Source organism: Ixodes scapularis, unplaced genomic scaffold (genome assembly GCF_016920785.2).
Source record: "Ixodes scapularis isolate PalLabHiFi unplaced genomic scaffold, ASM1692078v2 PGA_scaffold2__306_contigs__length_199485367, whole genome shotgun sequence".
NCBI lineage: Eukaryota > Metazoa > Arthropoda > Arachnida > Ixodida > Ixodidae > Ixodes > Ixodes scapularis.
Window position 1 is genome coordinate 40,144,391 of NW_024609857.1, and position 15,683 is coordinate 40,160,073.

General features: G+C 50.5%; 1 protein-coding gene across 1 annotated transcript; it reads left to right on the forward strand.

Annotated features, from left to right (window-relative positions):
- Positions 1-7,642: 7,642 nt before the first annotated feature.
- LOC120837588 lies at positions 7,643-8,809 on the forward strand. Its single transcript, XM_042291819.1, has one exon. It carries the CDS (start codon positions 8,192-8,194, stop codon positions 8,780-8,782), a length of 591 nt encoding a protein of 196 aa, XP_042147753.1. The 5' UTR covers positions 7,643-8,191; the 3' UTR covers positions 8,783-8,809.
- The last annotated feature ends 6,874 nt before the right edge of the window (positions 8,810-15,683 follow it).

The window sequence follows — 15,683 nt, forward strand, 5'->3', positions numbered from 1 at the left end:
TTTTACTTGTCATTCTATAAGAGAGGAAAATGGCTTTGCCAGGCAGATATGCACATTATTCAAAAAAAAAAAACTAGGGGCACTTTTTTAAATCTTTTTCTTTTATAATTAAATCTACAAGCTCTAAGCATCCTAAGAAAAAGCCGAAATTACATTCATGCCCGGCCGATTTGCGCATTAAAAAAAGAAAGACGTTTACAATACTCTGTAATGCCGAATTGGAGCGCAGCTCAGGAGGACTAGGGGAGGGTACGCTCCCCCTCTCCTGCACCCCTCCCATTAAGGAAAAATTTCTCCGCTAAATATAGCGGACAATTTTTTTTTGCTAAGTTTAGCGGTGAATATTTTCCGCTAAATTTAGCGGGGAATTTTTTTTCGCTAAATTAGTTGTGAAGTTTTTGCGCTAAGTTTAGCGGGGAAATTTTTCAGCTAAATTTAGCCGGTAATTTTTCCCGCCAATTTTAGCGGGAAAATTTTACCCTGGTGGCGTCAAACATACGTGACGTCACGTGTGACGTCATTAGGGAGTTTTCGTAGACCGCACTGCCCCCTCCACTAAGCCCTCCGCAACGAAGAAGCCGCTACTGCGCCTGCGCGCCGATGGCCTTGACTGTAGACAACGTTACTAGAACCCCTCAGTTGGGAAAGTGCCATAGGGCCTGCTTGAAAAAAGTGGCTCTGATCCGTACTCCAGAACCGAGCTAATGGCGATCGCAACGCCGCCATTTCTCCCGCAGCGTCCACTCCGGGAACTGCACGGCTGCACGTCGAGTCGGGCAAGGGCCGGTGGCGCCATCTCGCAGGGCCATCTCGCAGTAGCTATGTAAAACCATGGCCTCCGAAAACCGCGCGCGCGCTTCGGGATCTCGGAGGCCATGGTAAAACTTTTATGCTTCAACTCGTCACTAAAGGGTGGCGCTGTTATCGTATTTAGCTCGGTCTCGGTGGAAGGCAGCGGCCCATGCTTCAAGGGTTGAGTTTCCCAACTGGCGGTTTTAGTAACGTTGACTGTAGAGTTCCGGGTTCTCGTAGCGGGTTGCGGAGGGCGCTGCGGGACGGCGAATATCACCTACGAAAGCTTCCTATTATGGGAAACATTCCACTAAATTTAGCGAAAGCATTTCCCGCCAAATTTAGCGAAAACTTTTCCCACAAGAGTTAGCGGGAAATTTTTACCCTAGTGATGTCACACGTGACGTCATGTGTTACGTCATTATGGGAAACGTCCCAAAATGCAACGCGCGTTTACGCCGACGCCAACGTCGACGCCGCTCAACCCGAAAACGGGTGCCTAAGAGCTGCGCTCAAAGTGGCCAAAAATCCCAACACACAACGGCTGCGCCATGCTTAAATGAAAACCCAGCTGAAGGATGTTCCCAAGCTTCCACCTGTACAGTCTCCGGCAATATGAAAGACCCACTGGGAGCGCGTGGCCGAGGCGGTGGCTGGCGGGGGCGCTGCGAGCCCTCCGGGCAGTTCCATTCTGCTTCGAGGGGAGGACGCTAACTCGGGGCTCAGCTAAAGCGCGCGCTTATCAGTTTCTGCGTTTCCGCTGAGCCCCGAGTGAGCGTCCTCCCCTCGAAGCAGAATGGAACTGCCCGGAGCGCTCGCAGTGCCCTCGCCAGCCACCGCCTCGGCCACGCGCTCCCAGTGGGTCTTTCATATTGCCGGAGAGTGTACACCTTTAATCTAAATTAAGTCAAGCTATATTTATAAACGGTGACCTCACAAAGTGTGATGCCTGTATTGGGGTGACAAACGACGGGCAACATAAACTTAAACCAATAGCAGTGATGGAAGTGGCATTTGGTCTTTTGTACCAGGTTCTGTACCAGGTTCTGTAGCATTAGTTTGGACTTGAAGCAGCCACTGACCTTTCTGGAGCAGGTGCCAAGCATCTGTTAGCACATCAAATGAAAAGGGGATTGCGTCGCCAAATAACTTAATGTTAATCAATTATAATTATTGAGGGTTCCTCTTTGATACTGGAGCACATTACTTATTACCTTTAGTAAGAAGAACAGATAGGGCGCAAACGAAACCCAGAGCCTTCTTTCTAGATTTTGTTTAACGACTTTATTTTGCCATGTCAATGTTGCTCTAGCCTTACAGCATCGGCACTGGCGGTTAGACGTGCGGTAATAGGGTTCTCGTCCTCCGTCGGCAAGGTTCTGGTCAGAGTAGGTCCCATTTACAATGGGTATAAAAAAAAAAGGTTTTTAGTTGGGATAAAGCCTCTCTCCTTCCCCCTTCTACACTCGGTAGCTTATTTAGCATGTAAATATAATATCTGTGAAATGCCAGCAAAAAGTAGCGTATCCGCTATACATCGATAAAAATGCGTCCCCCAAGTTTTAGAGCCCAGCTCTTAGGCGCCCGTCTCCGGCTTGAGCGGCGTCGCCGTCGGCGTAACCGCGCATTGCATTATGGAACGTTTCCCATAATGGCGTCACACGTGACGTCACGAGGGTCACGAGTGGCGTCACTCGCAACCGCGCGTTGCATTATGGGACGTTTCCCATAATGACGTCAAACGTGACGTCACGAGGCCTTCACGAGTAACGTCATGAGGTAGAGGGAGGATGAGGAGGAGGGGGAAGGGGCACGGCGGAGGAGGGGCATACTCTTCTCTCTGTACCCTCCCCTCCTCCTCAAGAGCTGCGCTCTAATTCGGCATTACGGAGAATTGCAAACGTCTTTCATTTTTAAGATTATGAACTGCAAAAATAACCACCCACAAGTATTATAAAAGCCCACAAAGTGACGTTGCTCTTTAGTTAGCGGCGTTGCAACCAGGAGTTATAACTCAAACTTTGCCGTTCTTTCGACCGACGGCTGCACAGGAACTTTTCTTGTGGTTATTTTTGTTTCTCGGCGCAGCTTTCTAAAATTAGAATCAACCTACAATCAAGATTAAAGAAGGTCGACCCGTAATTAATACTTCGCATGATTTCCCTTCCCATCGAGCTAACCCCGGCGCTCCCCCAGGTCAGCCGCTGCTCCTAGCACTCTGGTGCAAGGCGCTGAAGCTCGACGTGCACCTGATGGTGAGAGGCGGTGAAGGTTGACGCGAGCGGCGCAGGTGCCACGGTACACTGTAACCACGGCACGGAGGCAGGTTGCAGACATGAAAACCTAGTGCTCTCGTCACGAGTAAAAAACAAAACTGGTTCTGTCTTATCACAATAGCCGCTATCCTATCAGTTTGCAAAGTTTTCTTGCGACGTTCTGCTCCTGACATCGCCGACACGGTCCGGAAATTTCGACGACGTCGGCGATCAAGCGGTCAGCGCGGTTGACTAGCGATCTCTATACTTCGTTTCACCGTACGTCAAAGCGCAGCCGACGCTACGAGCCAAGGGTACCAATCGAACAGCGTCAAAGTCCGACATCGTGGCATTCGTCCATCTTCCTGTACGTGTTAACCAATCGAGTGCCCCATGACTTGCGCTTTTAGTGTGTGTGTTCGCGCTTGTACGTATTCGAGCCTTCGACTATGCTATGGCCTAAGATGAAACAAACTATACCAGGAGTCTCCAAACCCCGGCCCGCGAAGGCCTTCCGGCCGCCCGCGGATGGCCGTGGTCTTTTCAGTGACGCCTGGCCCGACTGCTAGCAACGCAGGAATAAGAGCGTGTAAGAAAAAAATGAAAGACGTTTACAACTCCCTGTAATGCCGAATTAGAGCGCAGCTCTTGAGGAGGAGGGGGGGAGGGGTGGAAGAGAAGGGTATGCCCCTCCTCCTTTCCTCCTCTTCCTCTCGAGGTATTTCGATTTTGCGATATACCGTGCTAAAGATTCCTGCGGAGCAGCCGAAGGGGGCGGACGTTCATCGGCGCGCTTTGCCAGTCGGCTATTGTACGAAGCCTAACGGATCACGAGGCGACACTGGAGGCACCGGGGACCCCCGATTTTCGGGGGAATACCACCGGGACCATTGCGGACGAAGAGGAGTGGAGAACCCAGGGAAGAAAGCGTCGAAGGCGAGTTTTCTCCGAATCGAGAGAAGACGTTTCTACGGAGAGCCCGGCTTGGAAGGCTAAGCCCAAGCCCAGAGTCATGGCGGCGCAGGGCACCCAGTTCAAGTTCACGCTGAGGCCCGAGCAAGGGATCAAACTGGACAAGTATGGGACGCACGTCTACGGGCGGGCCATCGTAGACGCAGTCGGTGAGAAGCGCATCTGCACGGTGAGCGACCTTTCTTTTCAAGTCATGGGTGGATCGAACTCGATTTTTCTCATGACGGAACGGGAAGATACCGCGAAGGAAATTAATGAAATTCAGGCGCTAAAGCTAGAAGAGGGAAGAACGGTTAAGTTCAACGTTCACCAAGTACTGCAGAACGTGACGAGAGGTGTAATCCACAACGTGGGCGCAGAATGCAAAGAACAAGAAATTCTGGAAAATACGAGAACAAAGACCGGCGTAGAGCTCATAGCGGCACGGCGCCTAAGTCGAAGGTCGTATTATTGACATTCAGCGGAAATGTCAAGCCGAGGAACATGTACTTCTACGGTGGCGCATACAGAGTGTACGAGTACACACCCAGACGACAGGTGCGCTATAGATGCATGTGAGCGGGGCATCGCGCCGACGTATGTCCGTACGAGGCAGCTTGCAGAGACTGCGGAAAGACGCACGCGAAGGAGGAAGGGTGCGTCATCAAGTGCGTACTGTGCGGGAAGGGTCATCGCACCGGAGACAGAGAATGCGAAAAGAAGTACAAGGCGCCGCCTGATCGGCGGTTCAGAAACTTACCAAAAGCCAGTACTTGGGCCGGTAACAGAACAGAACAAGCGGCAAACATAGAGCACAATGTGCGGACGACAGAGACAAGCAAGATGCATGAAATAGTACAACAAATAGAGAACCTAATGAACGGAGGAACGACGGCTTTACTAGAAGTGGTCAGGAAAAGTGAGGAGCTTGCGGCAGAAGGGCGCAAGCAGCATGCAATAGAGGAAAAAAAGCGCGCAGAGGCGAAAAGAGTGAAAGAACTGCGGGAGGCGGAACAGAGGAAAGCCGAGCAAGCGGAAAGAGAGAAGCTGCAGGCAAAAAGGAGAGCTGAGAGGGAGAAGCAGGCAAGAGCCGGGCAGGGGGACAGAAGGCCGGTCATACTGGAGAGGAGAACGAATTGTGAGACAAATATGTGGTGTGTTACAGGGGGAGAGCCGAGCAATACTGGAAACATGCAGGAGCGCCTCGATAGAATGGAGCAGAGAATAAATGTGTTTATGGAACAATGTCAGAATGCGATTGAACAGAGACTAAGCCTATTTATGGAGCAAATCATGGAAGCAATGAAAATCAAGGCCGGTAAACATGGCCAAGTCTAAGCACAGGGAAATCAAAATATGGCAATGGAATTGTAGAGGCTTAGGACCCAAAGCTAAGAATCTGCAGTTCTTCATAAACGGTGACGGGCCGGCAGTGATGGCGCTGCAGGAAGTCAAGACAATAGCGAAGGTAACGGGGTATGACGCGTACATCAATAGCATGGAGAAACCGGCGGTAGCTACGCTCGTCAGTAAGAACTATACGGCGATCGTGCACGATACGGAACAAGACATCGAGAACATTCTTATAGAACTTGTGCCTAAAAGAAGAGGAAGAAACGAGAGCGTTTTCATTTTGAATGTATACCCGAGGAAACAAAAGGACGTTTTCGAGGAACTCTTCAAAGAAGCGATTAAGGCCGCGGGAGACAACGCACTGCTTATTTTCGGGGACTTCAACGCCGCACACGAAAGCTGGGGTTACAAATACAGCAATGACAAGGGGAAGAAACTCTTGGAAACAATTGAAGAGGAGGGGCTTTCGATAGAGAACGAAGTATGGAACCCGACGAGGACGGGCGGCGGGCGAACCAGCGACACGAGTCCGGACTTGACGATCTGCAAGAACGTAAAAGTAAAATGGTCAAACACATGCGAAAATTTGGGAAGCGGTCACTATATCATAGAGATAGAGATGGAAACGGACCTCAGGGAAAGGAGCATAGGCAAGACCAGACACACAAACTGGGAAGACTTTAGAAAGGACGCGGAGCTCGATGGCGTTACGGACCCGGTCGTCTGGGCGAAAAAGATCAAGGAAGTGATGAAGAACACCAGCGAGGTAAAGCTGACGCCCAAGTACCCCGCGGCGGATAACAAGCTCATGGCGACGTGGGACGAACGTCGGAAGATTACGAGGAGATGGAAGCGGCAGCGATACAACCGCAAGATCGGAAAGAGAGTGGCGGAAATGGACCGACAAATAGAAGAGTACGCGCAGCAACTTGCCCGGCACAACTGGGAACAGCGGTGTGAAGATATGAAGAAAGGCAAGGGACTCGGGAACAAGGATACGTGGGCTTTGCTCAACTACCTCGTGGATCCGACCAAGATGAGGAGCGAAGGAAGCAAGACGATGCAAAGAATCATTCACCAATTTAAGGGAAGCGATCACGAACTCATGGAGTACGTGCGACAAAGATACATCCCGGACGGGACGAGAGGCAAAGACCTGTCGGAGTATTCAGGCAGACCAAACAAGGAATTGGAATTGGACGAGGAGATTAGAATTGGCGAAGTCAAGGCTGCGGCGAGGGAAGCGAGAAACAGCACGCCAGGCAGAGATGGAGTCACCAACGGAGCATTAAAAAACCTACCAGAGAAGGAGTACAGGAGACTCACCGATATGTTCAACGAAGTCTGGAAGCAAGGAAAGCTGCCGGATGAGTGGAAGCAGTCCGACATAAAGTTTATTTCGAAACCGGGGAAGAATATCGGACTCGAAAACCTGAGGCCGATCTCTCTGACTTCGGCGGTTGGGAAGCTAATGGAAAGAGTCGTCAAGAACAGGCTGCAACCGTACATCGAGGAGAACGGCTTTTTCCACAACGCAATGTTTGGGTTCAGGCCTTACCTTAGTACGCAGGACATTTTTGCGCTTTTAAAAGAAAACGTACTGGATGAATTTCCTAAGGGCAGGAACACCAAGCGAGTGGTCATGGCGATAGACCTGAAGGCGGCGTTTGATAACGTCGATCACGAATACGTGATGGAAAGGCTGGCGGCGATGAATTGTGGCGAGCGTACTTACAACTACGTGAGGGACTTCCTGAGAGACCGGAAAGGAAGAATACACGTTGGAGATTTGCATCCCAAACTGGTGGGACTCACAAATAAGGGAACGCCACAGGGAGCGGTAATATCGCCGCTACTGTTCAACATCGCCATGATGAAACTACCGAAAAAACTCGACGACATAGACGGCCTCGGCTTCGCGTTCTACGCGGATGACGTCACGCTGTGGGTCGGAAGCAAAGAACTGAAGCTAGGAAGGAAAGTGGAAATTCTCCGGCAAGCGGTGAAGCGAGTCCAAGAACACGTAAAGAAGTGCGGGCGGAGATACTTCGGTTACACGGTGCAGGATACGACAAGAGTGTCCCGATCGAAATCACGGTCGGCGGGAAAATGGTACCGGAGAAGGACTGCATCCGAATATTCGGTATGTGGCTGCAATCCAACGGAAAGCCGAGCACGATGATCGATAAGATCAAGACGTCGGCGAAACAGATCTGCGGTATGATCAAGCGGATCGCCAACAGGAAAAAGGGATTTAAGGAAGCCGAGACGCTGCGGATAGTAGACGCGCTAATCGTAAGCAAAATGAGATACTGCCTTCCATACTACAACATGACGAAGGCAGATGAGAACAGGGTGGACTGCATACTACGGGAATCTTACAAAACTGCGCTGCATCTACCGGCGTGCACGCCGACAGAGAAGCTCGAAAAGATGGGAATCACGAACACTTTCCGGGAATTGAGAGACGCGGTCATATTGGGACAAAAGGAGCGATGGAGGTTCAGCAAGGTCGGAAGGGAGACCGGAGTCCGGCTCGGCTACGGCGATATAAGGACGAGAAACCTGAAAGAAAGGCAGCTGACCCAAAGTTTGGTGAAACGATAAAGAGTCAGCCCCATACCGCGGCACATGCACCCAAAAATACACAAGGAACGGAGAAAGGCAAGAGCTGACTACTACAGAGTAAAGATGGAAGGAAGAGAGAACGTCATGTACACCGATGCTGCGGCGTATGGTAGCAACAAAGTCGCGGTTTGCGTCGGGCATGACGGAAAAGAGCTGGACAGTTTGTCACTGAAAGACGCGACAATGACGAAGCAGAGGAAGCGGCGATCGCAATGGCGATGAGAGCGGGAAAGGGGCACACGTACATTCTGACAGACTCGCAGAATGCGTGCAGGAATTATATGAGAGGCAGAGTGTGCGCTACTGCCGCGAAAATCCTAGAGAGAGCCGTAAACGGTTCGTCAACTTTCGAAATTATCTGGGTCCCGGGGCACGAGGGTATTCCAGGTAACCAGGCTGCAGACCTTCGGGCCCGTGGATATGTCGATCGGGCAGAAGCGAGGCAGTGGGTGTACTCAGACATGCTGGACCACTTCAAGGCCCAGAGGAGACAGTACGGGCTCCCGTGCCGGGAGCTAAGCAAAGCCGAGAGTACTGCCTGGCGAAGGATCCAGGCGGGCAACTACACTAACCCGGTGCTCCTGAAACACATGGGGCGCAGAGACGACGAAGCCTGCAAATACTGCGGGCAAAGAGCCACTTTCTCGCACATGGTGCGGGCATGCCCGGACACTCCAGGGCTTGGCGACACTATTGACGACCGAAGGTGGGAAAAGATGCTGCGCAGCGAGGTCTACAAGATCCAGGTACACCTGATCAACCGGACCAAGCTAGCAGCAAGCTCCCAAGGGATCCCGGACTAGAGGATTCCACTCACCGAACCGAAGACCCCGTTCTCTTCCCCTTTTGCTTTGGCAATAAATGTTTTACCACCACCACCACCGTGCTAAACCCCCTCCCCCCCAAATGTGAGAAAGATTATATATATATATATATATATATATATATATATATATATATATATATATATATATATATATATATATATATATATATATATATATATATACGGCAGAAAACGCACTTGAGACCGTTGGAGTTTTTAAAACATATTCTTCGTAAAGTTCGTCGACGTTTCGGTTCGAGACAGACCTTTTTCGAGACTGGTTACATCTGACGAAATATTGTGTCAATATTTCGTCAAGCGCGTCTTTCCGCTCTGCGAATGCGCCTTTAAATTCACACAGCGGAAAAACGCGCGTCGTGGGGTGATTTTTTTTTTTTTGCTTATTTTTGTATTGAAAATTGAAAGCCGTTTACAACTCCCTGTAACGCCGAATTAGAGCGCAGCTCTTGAGGAGGAGGAGGGAAAGGTACTGGGGGATGGTCAAGTGACCTCGGAGGGCGGGGGGGGGGTCACGTGACTTTGGGGCTCACGTGACCTTGTGGGAGTCACGTGACCTTGGGGCGTCACGTGACGTCAAGGGGGTCACGTGACCTGGGGCCACGTGACGATGCCGATGACGTCATCAGTGACGTCACTGATGACGCCATCAGTGATGATGATGATGACGATGCGGATGCCGGTGACGCCATCTGTGACGTCACTGATGACGTCACCAGTCATGATGACGATGACGATGGGGATGCCGGTGACGTCATCAGTGACGTCACTGATGACGTCATCAGTGGCGATGACGTCAACGGGGGGTCACGTGACCTCGGGGGGTATCCCCAGGTCACGTGACCCCGGGGGGGTCACGTGACCTGGGTAACTATCGTGACCCTCGTGAGGCTAACCCTAGTAGCCCTTGTGAGAGCAACTCTCGTGACCCTCGTGAGGGCAACTCTCGTGACCCTCGTGAGGGTAACTCTCGTGACCCTCGTGGGGGTAACTCTCATAACCCTCGTGACCCTCGTGAGGGTAACCCTTGTGAAGGTAACCCTTTTGAGGGTTACTAACCCTCGTAACCCTCGTGAGGGTTACGAGGGTAAGTAACCCTCGTGAGGGTAACCCTCGTGAAGGTAACCCTTTTGAGGGTAAGTAACCCTCGTGGCCCTCGTGATCCTCCTGAGGGTAACCCTCATGAGATTAACCCTCATAACCCTCGTAACCCTCACGAGGGTTACGAGGGTAAGTAACCCTCGTGAGGGTAACCCTCATGAAGGTAACCCTTTTGAGGGTAACTAACCCTCGTAACCCTCGTGAGGGTTACGAGGGTAAGTAACCCTCGTGGCCCTCGTGATCCTCCTGAGGGTAACCCTCATGAGATTAACCCTCATAACCCTCGTAACCCTCACGAGGGTTACGAGGGTTGCGGTTACGCCGATGCCGACGGCGACGCCGACGCCGACGCCGCTCAAGCTGGGAACGGGCGCCTAAGAGCTGCGCTCTAAAAAGTCACGCGCCGAGGACGACGATGCAGGGAGACGACGCCTCGGAACCGCGCGCTTCAGCCAATCAGTGATCGTCCGGACGTGACGTGTCGCCCTTCTCCGGTTAGGACAATTTTTCGGCCCACAATGAAGGCGAAAGGCCAGAGGGTTCGAGGGAGACATGCAGTCGCCAAACGTGGATGGAAGCGTTTCAGCGTGGAAAGAAGCAAGTGATTGGAACATCTGACTGTGAGCAGTGTTCACGGTGTAGGAAGAGCCTTCCTACACCGTGGCAGTGTTTTATGTGCGTGTACGACGCCGTGAAACTATTCTTCATCGTTCGCGCGAAAGCTGCCACCGAAGTTCGCGGTGTGTTCCTACCTCCGACTGTGCGGGAGCGATCACTCCCGATGTGTTTTGTAGTCTTTGTGTGCACCCACCACTACGGAATACAACAGTTCTCCATCGAAAACACTCTCGCACAAGCTGCGAAGACTCTGGGACGCGCCGGCGTACCACCGTGCTTTTGTTTGCACAAAAACGCGGCAAAAGAGCACGTACCTTTAGAAGCTGCCCGTTCGAGTTCGTGCCTTTCGCCAATGCTGCATATAACCGGAGTGTAAACGTACCGTATTTTCCGGGCTATAGTCCGCGGACTATACATGTTTAAAAGTTGAAATTTCTGGCTGTGCGGACTATCTACGCGTGCGGACTATACAGGAATTATGTTTTTCAAGATCGTTTATTATGACGAGACGTGACGAATTTTGTGCACGAAAGTGTATGTTAATGATGATCTATGCACATTATAGGCTTTATTGTGAGCTAAAAAGCAGACATTTGTAAACGTGTGCCGTCTATGAGAAGATTTTCGTGTCGACTAAGCACCAGGTGCGGACTATGCACCGGGTGCGGGCTATGCACCGGGTGCGGGCTATCTAAGCAAAATCTTTTATTTTTGACCCCAAATTTCCCCCTGCGGACTATTCACCGGGTGCGGACTATAGTCCGGAAAATACGGTATATGTAATCATCGCCGTTGTCCATTCAGTGAAGACGGCTGTCTCCCACTGCATATACAATCGCGAAGGCAAGGCAACAACAATCGTGCGAAGCAGACGAATAAAAAAATTCCGTGTTCTCTCGACAAACGCGAGATTACCCGAGAAGACGCCGCCGTCGGGTGGCCCTGTGTGACTGCTTCGTATTTTACGACGCTGGCGTCGACGTCGGCCGCAACGCACGTTTTTTTTTGCTGCGTGTGAATGCGCCTTTAGGACAGTGCGCTTTCGGGCGAGTGGAAAGCATATGCGCCCGACGGCGAAAAAGCGCGGAGCCGGGACTGGTGCCTTCCGCCGATTGGCCAGGAGAGGATATGGGAGAGGAGCGCACTACTACGTCACAGCGCGTTTTTGTGCGCGTTCAGAAAAAGTCCAAATCATCCAACTTTCTTATGCGCGCCCGGAAGGCTCAAGGAATCAGTGCCGTACGTGACGAGATACGCAATATCCGGGAAGCGCACAACCTGCGCGTGCACAAAAACGCTGAACTCCATGGGACGAATATGCTGCGAAAAGTCGACGAATTTTGCCCGACGGCTTTTGCTCTGCGCGTGGAATCGCCACAGTGGCTGCTACGTCTCGCGCAAAGCGAGCGCGCTTGGGAAAGAGCGCACGCTGCCTCTCCAACAGCCCAAACACCCCCTGCCCTCCCTACAAAAGCGCGCGCCCTTCGCCCTGCCATCCTCCACTTTTCTTTTCCTAAAGTTTTTTTTTTTTTTTTTAACTGTTGTTTTTATTTGTTGCGTATCCCCGTGCGCGTATCTGCCATGGCCCCGCAACGCGAGCTATAGGCTCGCCGCAGTCGCAATCCGACCGTGGGAGAAGCGACGGGCCGCCGTGCTTTGTTCGCTCTTTCGAGTGTCCCCGCCATAGGAGTTCGATACAGAGAAAAAAAAAAAGATCGAGGTACACCTAAGCATTCCTTATGAGTTGTGAATGCGAAAGCATGCAAGCCGCTCGTCCGCTCCCTTTTTCGTCTGTTGCGTACTTTTCGTCGCCGGTCAGCGCGTGTGCTCCCCTGGTGACCTTGGACGCTCCGCGCTGATGGACATGTAGCGCCATGGGGTGAGCAGTCGTGGAAACTGACGAGCGCAGAGGCCGATGGGAGCCCCGTCGACGCGCGCCAGCCAATGGAGCCGAAGGAAACTATCTGCCGTTTTCGCGCTTCAGACTGATGCCGTCAGCTCGTCCCATGAGACAGTTATTGGTTTCGCATTAAAGGGCCCATGAAGCAAATGTTGGGCTGGTATAAATCGCTTTAGATTGGGATTTTACTAATAGTACATCGTTCAGTGGGCCAAAAGAAAAAAGGTAGAAAGTCAAAAGCCTGACTTTCAGCGCGAAAATCTGAAAACACAGCAGGCTATTTCGTACCTCCTCCCCTTCGTAAGCTATCTGCCTTTTCACTGTGATACATCCGCGGTTCCCAAAGCACGTCACCGGGTCCAAACGCACGTCACACGACACCGGACCTCCCTTATTCACTTCATCCCTAAGCTGACATTGTGGTGGAAGCTACGCGCTTGCCCGACCAATCAGCCGCCTCCCTTTCATCACCTGATCTCATTCTCTGCGCGTGGGTATGCGCGAGAGCGTGATCACGTGGCAAAAGCGTGGCTGGCCCAACGAGCACGTAGCTTCCACAGTACTGTCATCTTCGGGGTGAACGGGGTGGGAAAGCAACTTTTGTCTGAATTTTGAGCGACGGGCTGATCTTCTTTCTAGGGGGACAATGGCTCTGTCCGGGTATACAAGCGAGATTCCAACCAAGAGGGGACTCCCCCCTTTTCGTCTTCTTGAACTGTTTGATAGAATGCGCGACTTATGAGTTGAGGAGGAAAGCTAAACAGGAAAAAGTTGGAAAAGCGTTTCATGACCCCTTTAAAAACAACGCTCCAATTCAATTCCATGTGATTTTCAAGGTGACATTCGAACTGTTCGATATAACCAATAATTCAAAATACTCGAGTGTGATGCAGCCAGGCTCGACTGTATTTGTCTACATAAAAGATACTACTCAAACTTCCTCAACATGTACTTACATTTAAATCAAAGTTGCACACAATATTACAATGCTGATATCCCCTGGTTAAAAACCATAGTTTCCACAAGGATAACGGTTTAAAAAAGAGACGTTTACAACTCCCTGTAATGCCGAATTAGAGCACAGCTCTTGAGGAGGAGGGGAGGGTACTGAGGGAACGGTATGCCTCTCCTCGTCCCTCATCTACTCCTCCTCCTCCTTGTAAAATTTCTAAACGCTTCCATGCAAATGATACCAGGGTTCATCTCAACAGGTATACTTTCTGCATCATTTTAAGAACGAAAACTGGCATTTTCTAGAATAGCTCAACCAAATATATTAGCCGACAATGAAACATACTCAAGGAAGATCACTTCGGCACCTTTGTGCGTCACTTTTGTGCACCGTTCGATTTCTGACGATAGCTCTTTTCAATCACAAGTAGAGTTCAATGCTGTTCAATCTTTTTTTTTTTTTTGTTTTAGATATGGGTTGTTCTTTGTTATGTTTATTCGAGATAAAAAGCCATTGTTTTTGTTTCTGCCTTGACAGGAAGAAGGACATGACCCTCTTCCCCGCACTTTTGTCGAATACGACCCCACCCAATGAAACAATCTCCCGGAGAACCTCGGGATGGCAGCCGACGCCTCAACAAGAACCCTCGCTTCTAAAAGCTGGTCCACGCACTCACGTCTGATTGCAACCGACTGTGCAGTTTGTTGCACAGTTGGTTACAGTGTGCAGATCCCCAGTGGCGTACCAACTTGAGTGGGGGGGCAAACCAGACCTTCCCCCCCCCCACTGTCCGGCGGCGCCCAAGGGTATTCCTTGGGCGCCGCCAGACAGTGTTTGGCCTGCCCAGTGGCTGTTGTTTCAGGGAGAGGGCAGAACACATGCCTTGCCCCCCCCCCCCCCCCCCACTCTGAGAACTGGGGGGGCAAGTGCCCCCCTTGCCCCCCCAGTTGGTACGCCCATGCAGATCGCCTACGAGATTACACTGGTGCTATCTATAACGTAGCGCTGGAACACTCTACCTTTGCCTAAATTTCTTATCACTTTTGCTCATCATTCTTTCACCATCAACTTGAGAAACTTTTGAGCATGTTATAAATGACCATTGCTCATAAACAGAGTTGGGAAAACCTTAACTACATTGTACTTAAAGTACAATGAAAACTTGTACCTTACTTAAAGAACATCCTCCGAGTATGTACTTGTACTTTATTTACAGTATTTTTCGGGTAAATTCTGGGAAAGGTTCAACTTTTGACTTCAAAATACACTCCCCAAACTTGAAAACAAAAAAAGTGTGCATCGTCGTGTAAAAAAACATGTCTTTTGAGATGTCATGTGGTCATTTCTCCAAGTAAAGTAATGGTCGCTATAAGACAGACAGAAATAAGTGCCTTATAAGTTGATTGCGTTAAATAGTTTGTCAGAGAAACTAAAACAACTACTCTGCGGCCACTTAACTTCATCCAATATTCACCGCCATTTCCGAAAACAACTGATGCATAACTCGATTACCCCTGGGGCAATGCATACCAGTTTAAAAAACAAAACACTGTATAAGGGAATGAAAGGACATTGCGAAAGATTGCATTAAAAGTACTTGTACTTTACTTTGGATCGTGCTTTGGATGTACTATCGTGGACACTGTTAGCTGTAACAGGGCAGCGGCAGCCGTCCCGTACCCCCAGCGCCACATAGCAGGCGCCGTCCAAAACTCCGCTCGCTTTGTCGTCTGCAAAGCGCAGAACAGACGACGCCACAGCACTTGCCGATGTTCGCTGAACACGGTTTCACGACGCATCTTGCACTGTCGATGATTCCGACTCACAAAAACGTGTCTGTAAACAACTAGTGACCGTAATCTACCAGGCTGCGGATAATGTAACCTAGGTATGACGGTAGCCTAAATGCTTTCATATACTGACGGCTGTTGATGGTTTTTTTCTTCTTTCAAATGCTTCCCAATCTGGTTTCAAAACGCTGATTAAAGTATGCTTTCACACTGCATTAGATAAAGCAATTTATTTCTTTACAGCCATTTCTTTCAGTTAATAAAGTGTGGAAAGTGGAAAGGATTTGCTGCCAGAGCAGCAACTAGCAGCCGGTCCTCTTCAACAGTTGTAGATCGAGAACATGGTTTGCGTGCAGCATCACTTATACCGCAAAACCTCCACTCCGTTTAAATGCAGTTCCAGGGCTACCTCAGACAGTGCCAGCATGCCCGCTCGTCGTAAGGCAACGCGAACTGCACAAAGAGCTCGTTTGCAACCAAAGTGGGGTGTGTGAACCAG